Source organism: Megalobrama amblycephala, linkage group LG5 (genome assembly GCF_018812025.1).
Source record: "Megalobrama amblycephala isolate DHTTF-2021 linkage group LG5, ASM1881202v1, whole genome shotgun sequence".
NCBI classification, from domain to species: domain Eukaryota; kingdom Metazoa; phylum Chordata; class Actinopteri; order Cypriniformes; family Xenocyprididae; genus Megalobrama; species Megalobrama amblycephala.
The window spans coordinates 17,884,428-17,905,785 of NC_063048.1; the positions used below are offsets into that span (position 1 = coordinate 17,884,428).

The 21,358-nt window shown below is 37.9% G+C and overlaps 1 protein-coding gene across 3 annotated transcripts; it reads left to right on the forward strand.

The window, feature by feature from the left end:
- Positions 1–356: 356 nt before the first annotated feature.
- fbxo34 (F-box protein 34) lies at positions 357–21,306 on the forward strand. 3 transcript variants are annotated; one of them, XM_048190940.1, is made up of 3 exons: positions 359–616; positions 10,167–10,320; positions 18,121–21,306. In XM_048190940.1, exons 2-3 carry the CDS (start codon positions 10,229–10,231, stop codon positions 20,219–20,221), a joined length of 2,193 nt encoding a protein of 730 aa, XP_048046897.1. In that variant the 5' UTR covers positions 359–616; positions 10,167–10,228; the 3' UTR covers positions 20,222–21,306. The 3 variants fall into 3 exon arrangements, with proteins under 3 accessions (XP_048046899.1, XP_048046897.1, XP_048046898.1); XM_048190941.1 differs by lacking the exon at positions 359–616 and adding an exon at positions 7,366–7,518; XM_048190942.1 differs by lacking the exon at positions 10,167–10,320 and having other exon boundaries at positions 357–616.
- Positions 21,307–21,358: the final 52 nt, after the last annotated feature.

A 21,358-nucleotide genomic window follows, 5' to 3' on the forward strand; every position in this document is an offset into this window, starting at 1 on the left:
TGGCCAAATAATATGTCCACACAATTTGGCATGTTTCATGCTAACAATATATGTATATATATATGTTTGTACTGTATGCATTTTCTTTTTAATTTTAGCCCAAAATAGTGAAATGGTATGCCTCAATAGTTTATTTTACTATTTTGGGTTACTATTACAATAAAAACGTGTAAGTGATTAAACAAACAATAGCCTACAAATATATTCCAATCTATTCTTGAAAATCAGAATGATTACAAAAATCTTTAAAATCATCCTATTGGACAGAAAAGTTAATGGTAATATGCAAATATGTTATTAACTTAACGCAGTAGAATGTAAAAATGTATAGGCCTACATTGTTGTGCCCATCCCAAGCAGGGTGGGTGCGTGCACGCCCGCTAGCGTGTCTTCATGCGCGTTCTCGTAATATATGAGGCAGTGCCCGCTGCGCGCTCACCTGATCTGATCACACAGAGACATGAAGCGTTGAGTCCTGAAGGACACACGACTTAAAATAATGACAAGATGAGATGAATTCACTCCAGTAAAGACAGAAGAACAAGGCGACGAAGAGTTTCCCCCTCAGCAAGTGAATTCACCTCTCCATTTCGACTTTTATTCTATTTGTCCTCAGGTCAGTTTTTATTCTTCTATTTCTCCATGTTTGGCTTATTGCTCCTACGTGTCAGTCATAAATACCTCTATCTGTGGCGTTGCTAGAGTTTATATGGATTTATTTTGCATCTAAAGTGTTTTAAATGTAGCATTTATTCTGTGTTTTTTCCTGTTGGCTCGGTTTGGCATATGCTGAGCGGAACTAGCATTTAAACACCCCCAAAACAGGACATGCATCCTTAATGGAATCTAAATTACTTATTTTTGATCATTTATCGATTATGCATGTGTATTTAAGTGCATATAATCGTTTAAGTACTCCTATTTTTCTTTCTTTTAGAGAGCAAATGCATGTGATGGCGTTTCTGTCAGTTAGCTTTAGTGCTAATGAGGAAAGACGCAGTAATATCACTTTTATTGTTATGTTATATTTCTATTCTTGTTTATTGAGTTATATGTATTTATTTGTCAGTGCCGTCTTTTTAAAAGGGTGTAAATAAGTGCAAAGTACTCATGTTTATCTCGTGGTCCCTAATGAATAACTTTGTTGACGACTTTTTGTTTTTGGTGCAATGACAAGTTCCTAGTTTAGGTGGTTCTGTTTTCTAGAATATTTATTTTCATTTAACTTTAATGCTTGTTTTTATTGATTTACTTAAGTGTATCTTACGTTTTAGAGCTGTAAGCTAATTCAGATGTACAGAATTACAGTGTTTTTGGTGGATTTCATTCAGTCACATTTGGAATGACTTTATGACACTTGAAGTCTTTCAGATGTCATGCAAATGAGAATTTAGGCAAACATGCTGAACTAGACCCATCATAAGCCCTATTATAAGGGTATAGTCCACACAACAATATGTTAATTGTGAGGATATGATTCTATGACTTCTGAAGAGATCCTTCTCATCTACTTGCTGTCATTTAATCCAGACACAGACATCATGGTGTCCATGTGCATTAGTTGACCTGAGAAAACATGGTAAGTTATTGGATGCGAAGCAGCAAAGAACATATAATGTTTAACTACTTAATTAGCTATCTGAACTTTGCCCCTGTGTAAGGTGTTGATACAAGCATCTCAGTCTTTCTTGATGCAGAAATTGTTTATTCAATTTTACCATATATTTTAAATAAATTAGTTTGCTAATGCATTGTTTGTCTATAAGTAAAAGTTTTTTTTTTTTTTTTTTTTTCTATGTAGGCATTGGTTATCAGGCACTAAGAAATAATCTTTACTGAAACTGGTCAAACAAAAATAATATTGTTCAATTTTTTATTTTTTTTGTAGTTGGTGCAAGTCTGCTTTCCTGAAGACATGCTTGTAGCCAAATTTTGATCTGAAGCCTGGCCTGTTTTTAACAGCTCAGTTGTTCCTAACATTGGGCTGATCTGCAAGCCTTGTTTTTCCATAATGGGGGAGGTGGAATGAGCATTTTGGAGCTCTACAGTTTTGGTAATTGCAGATCAGGAGTGCAAAGAGTGGCTTTTATCTTTTGCTGGTCAGCTGTTATGCGGCATGTCAAAACCAGGCCATACGTCCCGTTATAGACGTGATAAATGTCCTCACAGTTATTTGTCAGATGATGTGGTGACGGTGGGGTAGTTTTGTTTGTGGTCGCAGCAATTTTCTGCTATCATTTTGTTATCTGGAAGACCATGTTTTTCAGATTCACGTGCATTTACTTTTTCAGGTTATTTTATTTTAGATGGATCAGTGAGGTCAAGGTCTCACCAATGTTTTATCTTCTAGAAGGTTTTTAAATCTAGATTTCAGTCATATCTTAGAGAACAACTTGAGTTGCAGAATACCCTGTGAAGTTGTTGTAAAGCAAACATACATTTTTCAATACACAATCCAGAAAGTCCAACACCAACCTGACCTAAATGGCTCTGATGCGTTATTTTGATGCAAAGCACGCCATAATTGTATAGTGGTGACTTGCAAATTAAGTTTTTAATGTTATTTTAGTTATGCCACAGAAATCTAGCATACAGTCTCAGACCACGTCTAATTGAGTAGTTGATTCCCACCAAACCAAACAAGAAGTTGGTTTATTTGGCAAGTAAAAGTATTGATTTAAGCAACTGGTGTCATGTTGAAACATGCAGAATTGCAGCAGTAGCCCTCCTTTGGTGTTTTTCTGTCTGCCTAATGCAATGCAGTGAGAATATACCTAGTTAAGTGAACACTTCATAAAGCACAATTGAGCACAGCCACCTGTTTGAATGCAATGAACCACTTGCAAGGGAAGTCTGACAACTGGACTGCTTACACAGCTTAAGAACCTGTTTGGTCACTTGGCCTGGAGTCATGTGGCATGCTAAAGGGAAGTGTGAAGCAGAAAGGTGTACCTTACCTCACTCTGCAAACCACTGAAGGCTTTTATACAAACCTCTCACAGGGAAGAAATACTCAGCAGGTTGGGACAAGCTTTTGTCTTGAACATAGGCAGGTCTGCAGAATAGTATGTGGTTGTTTCTTTTCGAACTGGGGTTTAGTGTGTTTTTCATCAAGCGTGAAATGCTTTGAAGTATTTGTGTGGCAAAATTTTGAGCTGCGGCCGACACACACTGCATTATTCGGGTGGCACGTGAAATCCAGAGCCTTTGTTTTTCACAATTAATAATGCAGTCTTAATGCATGCAGTTTTCCTGTCTACCTCTGACCAAGTCTTTTTGTTCTTGTTTGACATAACGATTTTGCCTAATGTTTATGGGTGGAAATGAACAATAGGGATGTATAAAATTCAGCTAGTCTGTGGCTTGCCTGAATGACTAATGTACTGAATAATAGGGCAAAGGAAAAAGTCTACTTAAACAAGCTGACCTCACTTGGTTAGTCTTGTAATGGATAATGTTGTATTAGTCATTCAAAATGTATTGGACAGTCACTAGAGATAGAATTTCTATCAGATGGAAATATGATGTATATGCTGATACATTATCATTGAAAAGTTTGTGGCTTTTTTAAAAAGAAATTAATACTTTTATTCCGAAAGCACACATCAGATTTATCAAAAGTGACAGTAAAGACAATAAGAAGATTTCTTTTTCAAAAGTTCTGTTCGTTTGAACTTTCTATTCATCAGTGAATGCTGAAGAAAATGTATTATGTTTTTTTTCTGCAAACATTTGATAATAATCGGAAATGTTTCTTGAGCAGCAAATCAGCATATTAGAATGATTTCTGAAGGATCACGTGACACAGAAGACTGCAGTAATGATGCTGAAAATTCAGCTTTGCCAACACAGGAATAAATTACATTTTAAAATGTGTTAAAATAGAAGTTGTTTTAAATTTGTAATAATATTTCACAACTGTATAGTTTATGTAAAAATAGTCTTATAAAGTTGTCATATTTGACTCATCCTTCATACACAAGCTCACATCAACACAACTTTTCGTGCATGCTGAACTCACATTTCCATTTCACAGGGAGTGACTCAATGCAGATGGTCTGTCGATTTCCACTAAGAACATTAGCGTAGTTGGCACACCTTCTTAATGAGATCATACGGCTGTGTTCACATGTCTGCTCATTACAGACGTTTATGACATCGACTGATTTAATAGGAGAGCGAGAGAGAAGACAGATAGCAGTTATAACGACAACAGATTTGTTTTGGAAAGCCTATTGCACAAGGTGTGCTCAACCTATCAGGTTTCTGCTGGCGAAGAGTTCAAAGGCCTGGTTTTGTCTGAGGTCATGCAGTGGACCTTGTGTATATTGGTGCTGTATTTTTATGCTGCCTGTGCTTGATGGTTACGTTGGGTTGGGCTGTTGATATGCTTGTTGACCTGACCTAACTATTCCTAGTATGGTGTCAGAATAGCAGCGTAGTATTTGGCAACAGGACGCTTCCACATGCACACACCCTTATTGTGGACGGCCCCTCAAAGTGCCACAGAAGCAATTACAGAGCATGTGTGAACTTCTATCAAGATGTGAAATTCAGAGCTGGGGCTGTTGGGTAATCGGAAGCTTTACAGCTAGTTGTTGATGTGTTCATTAGGGACTTTGAGGCAGATTGATGTCTTATTTTTTGTTATCTAGCTGAACAGTATAGATTCAGTATCTTACAATTATATTTCTAAGTATATTGACTGTTGAATGTGGACATACAAGTCTGACTATTGACATCTAACCTAATCATTTATTGAATTTAAACATCAGCATATCAATATATCAACCATATATCTGGATCAGCAGTCAAAACAACAGTGGACCGAGAGGGCAGAGATAATCACAAGCTTGTTTGTGACCCAAGAACGTGCAGGAAGGCAACTTAAGAAGGCAAATCGTTGCACAATAGCACCACAACCCATCTGCAGCTCAGTTATGGGAAAGAAAACTCCCTAGTGCTTTGATCTGAAAGAGGTCCAAATCAAATATTAAAGCAGATTCAGTCTATATGCCAAGTGCATTAAAATATACATTGACTCCCTTTGCTGGATTTGAAATAGAAAACCACAGTTACTTCAATGTTTTTGAAGAAGGGAAGTTGAAGAACTAGAGGGAAGTGAACCTCAGTCTGCTGAAAGTGAAATGTACTTAGATGTGCTAAATCTTAGGACAACAACATCAGTGCACTCTAGTGTTGTCAAAAATATTGATATTTCGATATGTATCAATACTGAAACCATACATTTGACAGTATTTTACAGTAAAATAAAATGTGTGATGTTAAACTGTTAAGTTTTTCACCATACATGCCATGGTAAGGTAACTTAGTTAACCATTAACATGTTTTTGCTGTAGCTGTATTTTTCTGTAAATATTACAAACATTTACAGTGTAGTTTTAAAGACCTCCTGTGGTGAAAATCAAGTTTTTAATGTTGTTCATATTGTCTATGTGGTGTTTTTAATATGCTTTAAGACAAACCATGTGCAAATTCATAAGTCAACACCATTGCAGAGTATTTTCTCTTTAAAACGGCAGTCATCTAAAGACCGCGGGTTTGAAATCGCTGGTGTTTCTGACGTCACAAACTACCTTGTAACCAATTAAGCCAACGTGCCGGCGGGCTTTAGCATATCATTAACTGACCGTGGAAGGGAGTTTTAAAAGGTTATCCCGGTATATATTTTTTTTAATATGAAAAATCGGGTAGATTTAGCAATTTGACGGGTGTATGATGTATATCACCATGTTATGATGAACTATATGCCTTTCTCCACTGACGTTCGGAGTTGTTCAAAGTCAGAAGACAGCTGACTGACTTGTGAATGTGAACATGGTTTGTGTAACATTAGCAACACATTATTAGCCGTTTGATAACATAGTCAAGCAAAACGCTAATCATATTAATTACTGTTATGTGTCCGACTTTGTAAAAAAACGATACCAATGTGCAGTGTTTACCTCAGTAAGTTGAGCGAGTGGATCTCTGAGCTTGTGCGAGTGAGTGGAGGCGGGGCTAATTAGCATATTTATAGATCCTTGTATATTAAATGAGGCAAGGGTATAGAGTTACATTGAAGCTATTTTAAGGTATTAAGAATTTTTTTTGTAGTTTTGGTGATCAAAGATGAGTTTTAAGGGATAAAATTGTCTACGGGGGACTTTAAGTCCTTGCACTTGATTGTTTTGGTTGTTTTTTTAATTAATTTTATAACATTTATTTGTAAGTTTTGAGACAGTGCAGAAAGAATAGTACATTTTTCAATTCATATTTATTTATTTGAATAGAATTGCACTTTTTACAACACTAGTATGTATACTGTGCTTAGTATGTGAATTATCTGTATGCACAGAATCGCTGGATGACTACTTTTGCCTGCATGAAATACTGTATCCCTCAGCGCTCAAGTTGACTATTTAATTTCATGTGTTATGAATGCACTGGAACTATTATCAAGAGCAGTTAAATATCTTGATATTTACTTTGTTTAACCTGCAAAATATTTGTAATTTGGAAATTTTAAAATGATTAAATCGCTAATTTAAGCACGCATTGTAAATGAGGTCATGTTACTCCAGTGTAACATGCTACGGTTTGGAATGTTTAACACTGCATAATGCATACTCTTTTGCATATCATTTTTGAAAAATATTTGGCAGTATATTTTGCAGTGTGCAGTAGTTTAGAGTTGACATGACTATACCATGTACCTTTATCCCTTTTAGTTTGGACTTAATGCTCCAAGACACTTTTGACAAACTCAAAGGCTCCTCTGTTTGAGAGCAGCTGAAAATTCTTGGGTTCATACCATGAGAGGTGCGTGGTTCTTTGATTTATGCTCTTATGTTTTACAGCGTCCGAGATCTGGAAAGATCTATGAAAGCTATTGTAGCAGCTGGTCTGTTTTAGATGGTCTGGAAATGGCATTGTGTAAGCTTAGCAGCCGCCCCACCTCTCCTTTTGAATGAGTGCCATTGTTTTTGGAAAATCTCAGGCAAGTTCAGGTAAAGGAAGTGTGATATGAGAAGTTCTCTGGCCTTTAAAGGACATTGTATGTGCGTTGTGCAGTTATGTGTGTGTGTGTGTGTGTGTGTGTTTTATTTTACTGACTGTTTGTCTTGCATTTTGTTTTACTTGCATCACTGCTTGTAAAGTTTGAGGTGTGTTCACACAGATTCTGCACTCAGTCCCCAATCTTCAGCGAAGATCCAAAAGTATTGATTATCTTTGCCATTTATAGGCATGCAGGGATCTTGAATAGCCCATTGGCTCCTTATCAGACCTGCGTTTATTTCCTTCGGCAGGCGCACACGTGCTTGTAAGCAGAGCCCTCCTGTCCCGGCCAATCACAGCTGCTTAGGTGAAATTCTGGAGGGTGTCAGTCAGACCAATAAAACCACGTGCTGTGCTGAAGACTGTGTACATACTGTCCTCTGTAATGGAATACTGTGCAAATGTCGTACCAGAGGAATTTACAATGCATTGACTTATATTCCAATATCTTGGATGAATGTGAGTAAAACTTTTTTTTTTTTTTTTTTTTTTTTAAATATAAAAAAAATTATACTTAAGAGAGAGACTTCTTGCTATCTGTTAGGCAGTTGCTCATTTTTGGATCTGCCTCAGGAGTTACATGAACATGAGTATTCGGAACACAAGGATAGAAAGAGGAAATGAAGTTATCTCTGCTTTGTTTTGGTTTCTCTATTGAGACTATGTAATCTTGTCCACTGGTGAGCTCAGCCAGTGTCCGTTTTATTAGCCAGTGTTTCGTTGAGGACTTGTGTATGGGACATGGGGATACTGTTTTTCCAGGCTTATCTGCTCTTCATGGGTGAAGTATCTCTTTGAAAACAAACTGCTTGGCTGCTTTTCTAGCCCCTGGAGAGGGAATGGGCACAAGAGATGCGGAGCCATGTGTTCCCTTCAGCATGTTCACGTGCACGTTTCTATGCCATTTTATTTTCTGTTTTCAGATGAGATTGTTCATCACAATCATTAGAACATACTATTATAGGCTTACTGCAGCAAGTATCTATCTGTCTATCTATCTGTCTATTGTAAAATTGTTTTAAATCTGAACAAATTTTTGACAAAATGGTGCTGTGACCCAGTTTTTTACCAATTCAGGTTATTAAAGCTTCTTCCCATCAATTTTCCCTATCTCTTATGTAGGTTTCTGTGTCTCTCTTTGTGATAGCCTAGTTATTTTTGAATTACAGCCTCACAAGTGGTTACTGCACACTGCATAGGTTATTTAACCCCTTAGCGTTCCTGTAAAATTTGCCTAAAATGTCCAAAAAAAGGCATATCCAAAGTAAATTGCATGTTGTTCTTGAACCATTTGGAGTATATGCATGGTTTTGGTCTCTTTTGAAAGGTATGTACCGCGGGTGGTACAGTGGAACACTAACAAGTTAAGGTAAACTGTGGTCACACTAGGCTTTGAGCACAATTACTTCACACAGTCAACAGGTCAATCTGAGATACTTTGATATAGGTTTGTCACGGTACCAATATTTAGTAGTTGGTATCAATAGCAGTCAAATTTCACGGTTCTCTGTACCAATTTTGTTACCATAGCAAAAACTATTGTAACTTTTTAATTTTAATATTAAAATATTAAACATTTTTAAATTTAAGATTTTTTATATTTAACTATTTTCAGTTTAGCTGCAGCTGCTAAAAATCTGCCTATACTGCACAGTAAATGTCTTATTTACATCATCTTCATACTTTGTTGGTTATAACAAAATTACTTGAGAGCAAACTCTGAACAAATTCTGGCAAATTTGAGTGGATTCTGACTAACTTAAACGCCTCTGATTGGCAATTGTGTTCATGCACTCAACAAAAATGTCTGATTGGCTACAATGCACAACGTTGCAGAAATGCATTGTAAATAGAAACTTTTGATGCTCTTCACAGAGCAATCACACAAATGCACACAGGAGCATTTGAAAGCGGATGCCTATCAGCGGGTACCAGATGGACTTGGTACTCTATACTACCAGTACTGCAGAAAGGCTGGTATCATTACTTTTTTCAAATTTAAGTATTGACTTTGTACTGAAGTACCGGTACTTTTACTTCTGGCCTTCGATGACTGTGGCTTAATGCTTTTTGACATTAAATACTCTATAATTGGCTTAAGGCCCCATAATGCATCACAGCCATAACCACTCCATCTCATTGGAATGTATGTTTCATGTTCTGTTGAGGCACAGTATTTGTAGCCATTTCAGGTGGTTAGAATTACCACTACAAAATGGTACTAGAGAACATATAGGGCATGTTTTGTTGACCACTAATCGGTGTGCAGACCTTTTAAAACCTAAAGTGGTCATTTAATGTTTACATGTACAGCATATTGCTGCTAGCTATCAAAAATCAGCTCATAAAAACCACATGATGCAAGAAAACGTGTGCGTCAGATTTTGAAATCGTTAATGTTTTCTCCGATATTGCCATTAAAATAGACAATAAATCAACCCAGGTAATTGACATTAAATCAATGTGTGCAGATTGGGTTTTGCTAAAGCTGTTTATATGACCTACACGGTTAAGAATAATCAGTGTAAGATTATGCATATAAACGCATTTCACGTTGCATTTATATATTTTTTTTTCTTTTTTTTTTTTTTAAAGCAGATGCTAAAAAAAGTGAATTAAGTGACAAATTAGGAATACTACAACAACAGCTTTACAAACCTACAAACAAAAGGACACAATATGAGACATGCTGCACTAAAAGGTTCCAGAACTGCTTAGAAAAGTCCCAAATATGAGCTAGTACAGAGTTGTATGCAAGACACTGAGACCACAGAAAGATAACTGAGAGGGGGTAAACAGTAAGTGTTTTAATAGTTAACAGTGAGTCATGTGCTCACGGAAGAGTCTTTAGAAGCTTCCTGGTAGAGAGTTCTTCAGCTGTTCTAATGGATGCTTTTACAACTGATAGAACTGTGCAAACTAATAAAAAAATATGCAATAAATTAACTATGCAATAAATTAACTATGCAATAAAAAAATTATAGCCTAGTTGGTAGTAAGTTTATACTATAGGGAACTTCAAAACGGTCCTTATATAGACTTTGTACATGTGTATTAAGGTTAAAGACAAGCTGTTCTCAATTTTGTCCATCAATGTTGTTTTGCAGTGAGGCTGGAGTCCTGAGCTCTTCTGTTGGGAGACATCGCTCGTACTGGAGGGAGGAGCCTAATGCCTCAGAAATGTGAAACTATCAGTTACTGCAACCCCACCCCTTACCGGGAACCACGGTTACGAGCCTCCAATCCACCATCAGTCTGGAGGTAATTAGTACTTACTGCACTCAAGTCTATACATGACATCACACATTTTGAGGATAATTTGATGGCAATTCACTCACTTACATTTGTTTAGACAAGTTGAATCCACTTTGGTTTCTGCTGTTCATTTCCAGAAAAACAACATAAACTCTCTTTCATCTTTTCATCATCATCACGGATGTCAACCTCCATCAGGGGCGTTTTTCATTATTTTGTTTGGACACGACAGCCAACATCAGCACTCAGTGAAATGTTTTCATAACAACAACTTTGAAGACGTTTAGAACTTGTAGATTGAATTTTGTGCTGAGCAGTGGCAGAACTGTTAGTACACATTGAGCCATGGTTCTCATGGTGACGATTTCCAGTCCCATTCTCTTCTCATCTGTCTTGCTGTGGCAATCAAGCGTTGCTTTTATCATATTGTGCTGTCCAGAGGGTGGAGAAAAACAAGCTGTCAATTATGCATTTAGCTTCACAAAAAAGTGAGATCCTGTTCGCATTTCACCTATATTTACCTCTCTGTTGTCTGGTCTCGCTAAGCTACGACTACATGAGCTATAGACTGTGGCAACACATGTGGTGAAGTGTGCAGACCCAGATGCTCAGCCTTTTCCTTGGGAAGAACACAGTGTTACAACATAATTGGAGCAAAGTAGTCTTCATAATCGTGACCTCATCCTTGTTCACTTTTTTCCCCTCAATCAGTTGAACAGGCCCTCTGGTAGGCCCATGATAGAGGAAGTCATGAGCGTTTAGAAGAAGAGAGCAAACAAATCTCCTGTTAACTGAAGCAGTGTGCTTATTCCAGTATGAGCTCACGTCATCCTTTTACATTACTCATTCCTCATTCTGATGTTTTGCTTTTCACTAGTGGGTATTTGTTTTCTTTTTACATAATGCTGTTGTGCTTTTTTGCCCTTAAATTATCATTAGCTCACACATGTGTTTTGGCCCATGGTCTTAAGGAAACTCTGAGTTGTGAGTGCGTTGAGGGCAAGGACTGGGCGGCAGCTGTATGTTGTTGCCAGGTTGTGTAATGAGTAAAAATCAGCGTTTGAGCGCCAGATAGGGGCTGGCGTGCCTCCAGAGTAATCATACTCCTGTCCAGCAATGGTGCTGCAGTGTGTTTCAGTGCAAACTGGGAGGTTCTTTGGAGATTTTGAAGTAATCAGTATAGTGCTACAGTCTCTTTTATGTGGTATTTTGTCATCCATCCATCATAAATTCAAATTGGATCTTTAACCTTTATCATTTCATGAACAAAGAGGGGAAGCTAGCTAACAAAATCCATTAGCTTTGTATTTAAATGGTTACATTTAATCAAACTACCTTGTTTTTTTTTTTTTTTTTTTTTTTTTTTTACTTCTGTTCAGATCTGATCTTCCATCTGTTGAATTTTTGTACCTCTAAAGTCAATCTTCTAGATTTGAGCTTTGCTAGATGTGTGTGTGTGTGTGTGTGTGTGTGTGTGTGTGTGTGTATATATATATATATATATATATATATATATATATATATATATATATATATATATATATTAGGGCTGTCAATTGATTAAAAATTTTAATCTAATTAATTACATACTCCTAATTAATCGCATACATAATTTTTTGCTGTGAAAGTATTAAATATTTCAATTCAATTGAATCAATGTTTTTCCTGGGTCAAAAATGGTCTTCGGTGGTGATAGACATGGTCATCCACACAAACAGTAAAAAGTGCCCTACCCACGTGATCTGCGAGCCCGATACTGACAATAAAGTACACGTCACTCTCACTGTAATTCTTTCTTGCCCTCTTTGCAAAAAAAAAAAAGTGAATTTTAAAAAAAAAAAGTGATTTTATAGCTTTGTAAGAGAAGATGCTTTTTTGCTAAACCTGAAAAGTAATAAAAAGTAGCATTTAGAAGTTACATTAACTAATAATATAATTTTCTACCATATACAATTGAATGCACCTAGCTAACAACAACTTGTTTTGTTCTGGTTTCACCTCACTCCAGTCTAAATTAACTGATTTTATAGGTAGGCCTAATTTACTACACATTGTCATTTAAATAACCTGAAAATATTGTGGATTATTAAGGCAAATTTTACTAACCACTCTTGCTAAATGGGGTAAGCACACTTATGTTCTCATTTCAGAGTTGTTCGAGTAAATGATTCATTATAGACAGATCATTATGGACAGATCAGTTGTTGTCATGATTCATTAAAATGAATCTGTTCAAATGAGTCATTAGGTCGCGAATTGAACATTAGCGGGCGTTGACGCGTTGCGTGCGAATCACGACTTATTAGGACATCGCAAAAGATTTGTCAACACAAAACACTTCACCACTGGATAGGATTCTCTTTTTGTTTACTGAAAGTGTGGTTTATGTCAGCTGCACGTGCAGGACGCCTGTCAGAGAAGATGAGGTGACGTTCTTTTGAGCACTATTCACACCCAGCGGTTATTCAGGAAAAACGCCTCGTAAAATATGGATTCGGTCTTACGAACTTTTAGCATTGTGTCAGTTGATTTAGATTATTATGTGTGAGGTAGAGAGAGTGCAAAGACGGTGCTTACTTTGAAGACAAAGAGAGCTTGCGCGCACAAGAACGGCTCCAGGTTCAAAGGTCAATACGGAATGGATTAATCTGCGTTATTTTTTTTAACGCGTTATTTTTTTTCTCAGATTAATTAATCGAAATTAATGCGTTTTGACAGCCCTAAAAAAAAAATAATAATAAATATATATATATATATGCACACAGTGCTAGCAAAGCTCAAATCTAGAAGATTCACTTTAGAAGTACAAAAATTCAACATGAATTTTGAACATTGTATGTGTATGTTTATGTGTATGTATGTATGTGTGTATGTATGTGTGTGTGTATATATATATTTTCAATCACAGGAGCAAGTCTGTGACCAATAGACATCACCAGACTCTTGCTTTCACACTTTGAAATGCTTTTCCAGGCATTTAATAAAACCATTTTCAACGTTGCTTGTTTTAGGGAGTTTCTGCCTTTTTAGTCTTTTTTTCAGCTGGTGAATTGCTTGTTCAATAGGGTTTAAATATGTAGATTTGGCCAATCTAAGACCCAGAATTTCTTTACCATGATAATCTCCTTGATTGAGTTGACAGTACTAGTGTTTTGGGTCATTGTCCTGTTGTCATATGAAGCATTTCCCAGTGAGTCTGGTGGCATTTTCTTGAATACTGGTAGGAAAGATTATTTTATACACTTATCAATTCATTCTTCTGCTGCCATCAAATGAAAATTGAATTTACCTCGGCATAGTTAGAGTTCTGTACATGGAAATTACATACAGTGAGTCTCAAACAGTGAGTCTCTTTCCTCCTCCTTATGTAAATTTGATTTTTGCAAAAGACCTCTGAAGAACAGGCGAATCTCAACATAACACTGACTGTGACTTAACAGTCGGGATCGTTAATATGTACGCCCCTAACTTTTACATATACCATCCATGTTCAAGGCATTAGACAAGCCAGTATTAACGTCTGGAGCTGCACAGCTGAATCATCAGACTAGGTAAGCAAGCAAGAACAATAGCGAAAAATGGCAGACGGAGCAATAACTGACATGATCCATGATATCATGATATTTTTAGTGATATTTGTCTTTCTAAATGTTTCGCTAGCATGTTGCTAATGTACTGTTAAATGTGGTTAAAGTTACCATTGTTTCTTACTGTATTCACGGAGACAATAACCATGTTGTTATTTTCATTTTTTAAACGATTGCAGTCTGTATAATTCATAAACACAACTTCATTCTTTATAAATCTCTCCAACAGTGTGTAATATTAGCTTTAGCCCCGTTAGCATACTATCAAACTCATTCAGAATCAAATGTAAACATCCAAATAAATACTATACTTACATGATCTGATATGCTGCATGATGAACACTTTGTAAAGATCCTTTTTTCAGGGTTATATTAGCTGTGTGAACTTGATTTATGCAATGTATTATAGAGTTGCGAGCTTGGGGGCGGGGAGCGCATTTAAAGGGGACACGCACAGTATCGCCGCATTTTTAATTATGTCCCAAAATAGGCATTTAAAAAATTGAAAAATAAAAAATCTATAGGGTATTTTGAGCTGAAACTTCAGACACATTCAGGGGACACCTTAGACTTACATTACATCTTGTGAAAAATGGTTCTAGGCAGTGTTAATTTTGACAGCAAATTTTGATTTAGTTTTAGTCAGTCTTATGACTAAAATGCCATTTAGTTTTAGTCATCGGAAATTGTTTTAGTTTTAGTCGACTAAATCTACAGTAGATTTGGTCGACTAAAAGATAATTGTTAAATTTTCATGCATTAAGCATTTCTCTAACAATACACAGATCCTGTACACTGATATAGGTACATCTGATATTCTCCAAACTGTTTATGTTCACCCAACTGTACTTTGCTCCCCAAAGTAGGCGGTTTTTGACCGTTCAAGTGCAAAAAGACACAAAAGATCAAAATTCAGTACTTTTCAGGGATTGACACACTTTTCATTGAGGTACTATTATAGTTTTCGTTTAAAATTTTTATTAGATTTGATTTTTAGTTTTTCTGCTTTCATTGTAATTTTAGTTAAAAGTTTTAGTATTTTTTGTGTTTGTCTTTTTAGTTTTTGCTTTTTATTTTAATACCTCAGGTTAAGCTAAAGCTTAGAAACTAGATGAAATAAAATAAGTTTACTTTTTTATATATATTTTTTTTTATTTCAGTTAACATTTGTCAAGTAATTAAGATTTCTTTGGTTTTAGGTTTAGTTAACTATAATAACCCTTATACTTATATTGTAAAATATATTGTATAATGTGTCAGATAATGTTCTTAGTCTTTCCTTCCTGTGACAGAAGATACAGTAGTTTACTATGAATTAAATAGAAATTAAATTAAATACAGTTTGTGTAAACAAAACAACAATAATGTCCAGGAAAAAAAAATTATAAACCATCCCGAAATACACCGTGACTCTTATTCTGAAATGTCTGTAGCAGGCTGCTCATGAGGGTGATAAATATGCATTCTTACAACCTCCTAAAACATACTACCATATACACATTATGTAGTAAACATTGTCATAATTCATCAACATTAGCTTATAAGCAATCGCTTGCCATAAATGTGCCCTATTCATTAATTGCGAAGCAGTCTGAAATGCTGCAGCTGCACGAGCCTCTAGAGCGCGCAACAGCGCCGCGTTCCCCGCGGTTAGATCAGCACATTACACTTTAAATCGTCCACACAGGACAGCAGTCCTGACTGGATATCTTCCCAAATCGTCCCTCTCTTTCATTTTCATCTCGTTTTTATTTGTTGACGAAAATTAGAGTAGATTTTAGTCATTCAAAACGCATTTTTGTTTAGTCGTCATCTCGTTTTCGTCCGTAAAATGTCGTTGACGACAATTATGACGCAAATTATTCATCAACGAAATTAACACTGGTTCTAGGGCACCTTTAAGTCATCAATAAAGATGAATGAGCCTGTTCCAGAGGCAGACATGCATGCCCATGACATGACACTACCTCCACCTTGCTTTCCAGATGAGGTTGTATGCCTTGGGTCATCTGGAGTTTCTTTTTTTTTCTCCAAACTTTTGCTTTCCCACTTTGATAAAGGTTAATATTTGTCTCATCTCACCATAAAACTCTGTGCAAATTCAAATTGGCTCTTATTTTTGGTACTGATCAGATGTTTGCTCTTGCTGTGTAAGCCTCTGTAATTCTTTTGGTGAAGTCTCCTACGAACAGCAGATTGTGAGACCATCAATCCAGCTTTCTGGAGGTTGCTGGTGATTTTTACTAAGTTATTTTAGAGTTTTTTTTTTTTTTTTTTTCTTTTTTTTTCTTCCCTCTCCCCCCTCAAAGCCCTTATCATTTGTCTATCATCAACTGCTGTTGATTTTCTCAGCTGACCTGGTCGTTGTCAGTTGCTGAAGCTTGCCAGTGGTATCTATCTTTATCAGGACATCTCCAGATTGAAATCCTATTGAACAAGCAATTCACCACCTGAAGAGGAGACTAAAGGCAGAAACTCCCCAAAACAATCAATCAATCATTGAAAATGGCTGCATCAAAGGCCTGGAAAAGCATTTCAAAGAGTGAAAGCAAGAGTCTGGTGATGTTTATGGGTCACAGACTCGTTCCTGTGATTGCTTGCAAGGGATTTACAGCTAAATATAAGCTTTTACACTTTTACATTTGCTTTAAGTTAAACCGTCCCAATACTTATGCTCACATTAGGCAGAGGGATGATGCTCTAAAAGTGCTGTACTTCTTAGTTGGTAAAACATTTTGTGTTGAAACAGTCAATAATAAAATGTGACATTCTGTACTTCTGCCTCATATTAATCTTTTAATCATATTTATAGATGTCTTGACACCATAGCTAACAGAGCAATTTTGTCTTTACTGTTCCAATACTTATGGAGGGCACTGTATATTGGTAAGAACAGGAAGTCCAAGACAGGGTTGTACCAGGAAATGTGAGTGTCCTCATATCCATGGACAATCAAAGCCACTCTTGACTTGTTGTCCCACTTTTTATCCAAGACACCAGCTCAACCACATGATCCTGACCTTACAGATTGGCCTCTCCTGCTGTTTTCCACAAAGAAAGGTTGGCACAGGAGGAGATGTGCTGGGCTATGCAAGCTTTCCAAGGACACACCAAAATGGTATTCTCTCTTCTCAGTGGACATGACACTTTCCATGTTTGCCATCCAATAAATGGCTGCAAGTGCAACCCACATACCTCCCCCCTTTTTGAGCAAACCGGCCACCTCCCATTCTCTGGCTCTGAAGTAACTGTCCACACTGTCTGAATGCCATCCCATGTTGTCACGTGAGAAACCCTAGTACCACTTTATCAGGTCTAAATCTGCAGTGGAAGAATGCCTTATATGCACTTGTGTCTTTGAGAGTTCAGTCCTCCCACACATAGATATTGGTGGTGCTGCAGGCTTGTTTGTAGGGCAGCTGTGTCAGCTGAGTGCTTGTGTTAGAGCCCAGCTGTGTCTGGACCTGGGTGGCTCTGCTCCCATTATGTCAGCCTAAGGGCCAGAGGGAACAGCTAGTCCTTGTGCTCATTGTGAAACTACTTCTGCTGGAGAATTTATTTGCCATTTTTGCATGTTTTACACAAATGGGATCATCTGACCCAAACACATTCATAAGAACCTGCTGCACTGACTTTTGAACAAATTTCCTTTTTCTAGAATTATTTTATTTTGCATTATTTTTACAGCTTATGTGCTTGAACGAAATGCACTGTTGTAATGTTATGAATTGGGCACATTAAAATACTTTTTGGTATTGAGTTTGTTTCATTGACTAGAGATATGCATCTTAAAAAAATAGTTCAGTGGTTCCCAACCCTGGTCCTGGAATACCCCCAGTACTGCACATTTTGTATGTCTTCCTAATTAAACACAGAATATGCTGTGTTTTTGTCCATACAGGGAAAACATGTAGTGACCATATACTGTCAAGTCTACCTTAATAGTACCTGACTACCTTAATAGTAGTCTCTTCAACTTGGCCCATACTTTAAGTCTTCTGGATATGATAACTTTTTGTAGTTTGTATGAATGGACTGAAGTTCTACTGGACTGAAATATTCCTTTAAGATTTATGTGCTTCCTTGAAATAGTAAAAAGTATTTTTTTCTTGTTCAAAAGTTTAAGAATTTATCTTTCTTTCCATTTCTCTTTTATCTGCCATTTATTGGAACACCTTGGATTTGTTTTGAAATTCTTTTTTTTATCCTTTTTGTTTAGGTTTACCACTATGCACCTCAAGCCATACCCCAAACCACAAGATAAAGAGATACATCGGGAATCTGTGCACGATGGAACAAGAGGCCTCCATGCCGACCAGCAGGGAGTGCTCAGGAAAGAGTGGGGCATTCGCCAGTCGTGTGGCCTCATGGGCTCACCTGGCAACGGCACAGCCAACCGGTGTCCCCTCAGTGTCATTTCCCCCAACACCCTCCGATGTAACACCAACAGTGGGAGCAATGCGCCAACTAGAGTTAATGGAGCCTGTAAGAGCAGAGCATCCTCTGTCACAACATTTACTAGTTCTTTAGTTCTGCTCTCACATTCGACTGGTTTGGAGAATGAAGGCTCACTTAGGATCTACCAAGGAGAGGATGCAGAGGGATCTTTGGATATATGGGCTGTCATTAAACCTGGGAACACAAAAGAGAAAATTGCCATTTTTGCAGCTCAGAAGTGCAGCAACACTTGCAATAGTGTTATTGATAACACCTCAACACCTCAAGAAACAGAAGCCATTGCTCCAGAGCTGCGGACTGTCTCTGTGAAAAACAAGGGCTGCTGGGATGGTGACTGGTCTGTGGCTAAGCGCAGGAGGAGGTCTGGAAACCCGGACAAATCGAAAAGTGTAGAACCTCCTTTACCAAAACCTGAAATACAGAAAGTGTCTCAACAAGAGGCCCTCAATGAGTACATCAGTCCATGCCATGAAGTTGCAGAGGATGTTGTCAGGATGGAGGGAGAAGAGGATGAAAAGATTCTCTCTGTAGTGGAGATGGTGGCATATTTGGAGCAAAGAGCCAGCGACCTGCAGGTTAGCTCCAAACCCCCATCCTTACGAAGCACCAGCAGCATCACTTTGTCCAAAGTTGGATCCATCCCTCAGCCTGCAGAGCAGCAGTCCAAGGTTGCAGAACAGCTGGAGGTGCAGGAGGAGGAAGGGGAGTCTGTTCGAGTTCTGGATATGGTGGCCAAGTTGGAGTCGCAGTGCCTGAGCAGACAAAGTCTGCGGGAAGGTGGAGGAGACCTCTCTCGAAGCAACAGCTTACAGAGGAAGGTGGGACGTGTCCTTCTAGCAGGGTCAGAACCTTACCCACTGCCATCACAGCCAGTGTCACCTTCTGTCCCTCATGACTGTAGAGCTGAGACTGTCCCACAGGAATTGGGTAGTGATTTAGACAATCTGCATTCCCCATCTAAGACCCTTGAGTCTACAGAGACCTTGCAGTGTGGACTTAATAACTCCGCCCCCAAGGAAGAAGAAAGTTCTTGTATTGCAAGACGGGAAACTAGCACAGCTCTTGAGATGGTAAATAATCTGCAGTCCTTGCCAAAGGATGCCAGTTCAGAGTGCAACGAGGAACCGCTACCAGGCATGTTGTTTTTTGCCAAATCTTCTCCTCCGCCTCAAGAGGACCAGAACCTACCCTCCTCATCTAAGAGCAGATCTCAGAACAAAGAGCCTTCTCACATCAAGGACCTTGAGCCTTCTGTGGGCACTTCAGTGACTTTCAGAGAGGAGAGTAAAGATGGACTTGTGGGTGAGCAAAATCAAAACATTGAGGAGATAAAGGGAGTAGAGACTTTCATAGTTAGTCAGGATCCTGTGCCTTTTCCATCACGCCGCCTAGTGTCTCATGATTTCTTAGAAACTCGCTTCAAGATCCAGCTACTTTTGGAGCCTCAGCAGTACATGGCTTTCCTGCCTCACCACATCATTGTAAAGATCTTCTGTTTGCTGCCTACCGAGAGCTTGGCTGCCCTCAAGTGCACCTGCCATTACTTTAAATTTATCATTGAGAGTTATGGTGTACGGCCAGCAGACTCTCGTTGGGTTAGTGATCCACGCTACAAAGACGATCCTTGCAAGCAGTGCAAGAAGCGGTATGACCGTGGTGATGTTTCGCTCTGCCGTTGGCATCATAAGCCCTACTGCCAGGCACTACCATATGGCCCGGGCTACTGGATGTGCTGCCGCAGATCTCACAAAGACACACCTGGATGCAATGTGGGACTTCATGACAACCGCTGGGTCCCTGCCTTTCATAGCATCAACATGCCAATTTACAAGAAAAACAAGGACACTGACGAGGACTCATAGTGTGCCAGAAAGACACAGGAAGTGTGCATTTATGTGAGAGTAACTAGTTTGAATGGGCTATGTTTTCTGTGCCTGTGTGTTGCCAATGAGCATGTGCGCTTTTGATGTATAGTGCTTACAACCAGGTTGCTGAAACTAACAAGAAATTGCTGGGTCGCTGTACTTCTACTCTGCCAACCAATCAGCAGTTCCCTTGTCTCAAACCCTCCTCAGGTCCTTAATGTTGGTCTGCACTTTAACCTTTTAAGATTGAATTTTGCAGAGTTCTATCTGGGTACTGCTTGATGATTTTTACTTCAAGTAAGCATTAATGACTAACTTATTTTCTCAATCCACCCACCATTCTTTTTCTGTTCTTCATCACACACTCTGGCACTTCCTGCACTGATGTTGACGTAGCCTTGCAATATTAAAAAAATTTGAGCTTTAATCTCCCAGTGTACTTGCAAACATGAACTCATTGGCCAGTAGGGAAACTTTCAGCGAGGTCACAGTGAGTTATTGATATTTGCTCTCTTTCCCCATCTTCCATTATCATCTCTTAGTATCTCTAACAAGTCCTGGGAAATTAGGTGGTGCAATGGCTTCACGACTTGATGGGATTGACTTTTTGAGATTGTTCTGAGCCCAGATGTTTACATTGTACATAGCACAGAATCCTATAAATCATAATGGTGATGAATGATGGCACGAGTGTGACGAAATGCATTTAATCTTAATATGGGGTAAAACGCCTTGTTCATTTTATGCTAACTTTGTGTATATAGATATCTATATGAAATTGTCACTCTTGTTCTGCAGTGGGTCTCTTCTGATAAACTCCTGTGAACAGGTAGTGCATATTCTTCTCAATTTTTAAGTATTGATATGTATGATGTATTGTTTCTTGACTGGAAACATTTGAATGTGGGAAGAGTTTCTCCATCTTGACAGTAACTAACTGAACACCATCTGAAAAAAGAGAAAAATTAATTGCAGTATACTGTTTTCCAAAGTGTGTCAGATTTTTAAAAATTATTAACGACATTGCTGTGCTCTGCCTGTTAAGGCATTTTACTTCAATAAAGTATATCTTGAATTTGTAACCCATTTTCTGCTCTCCTTTTTTTACTTGTATGTTTACACAGTTTGAATCCA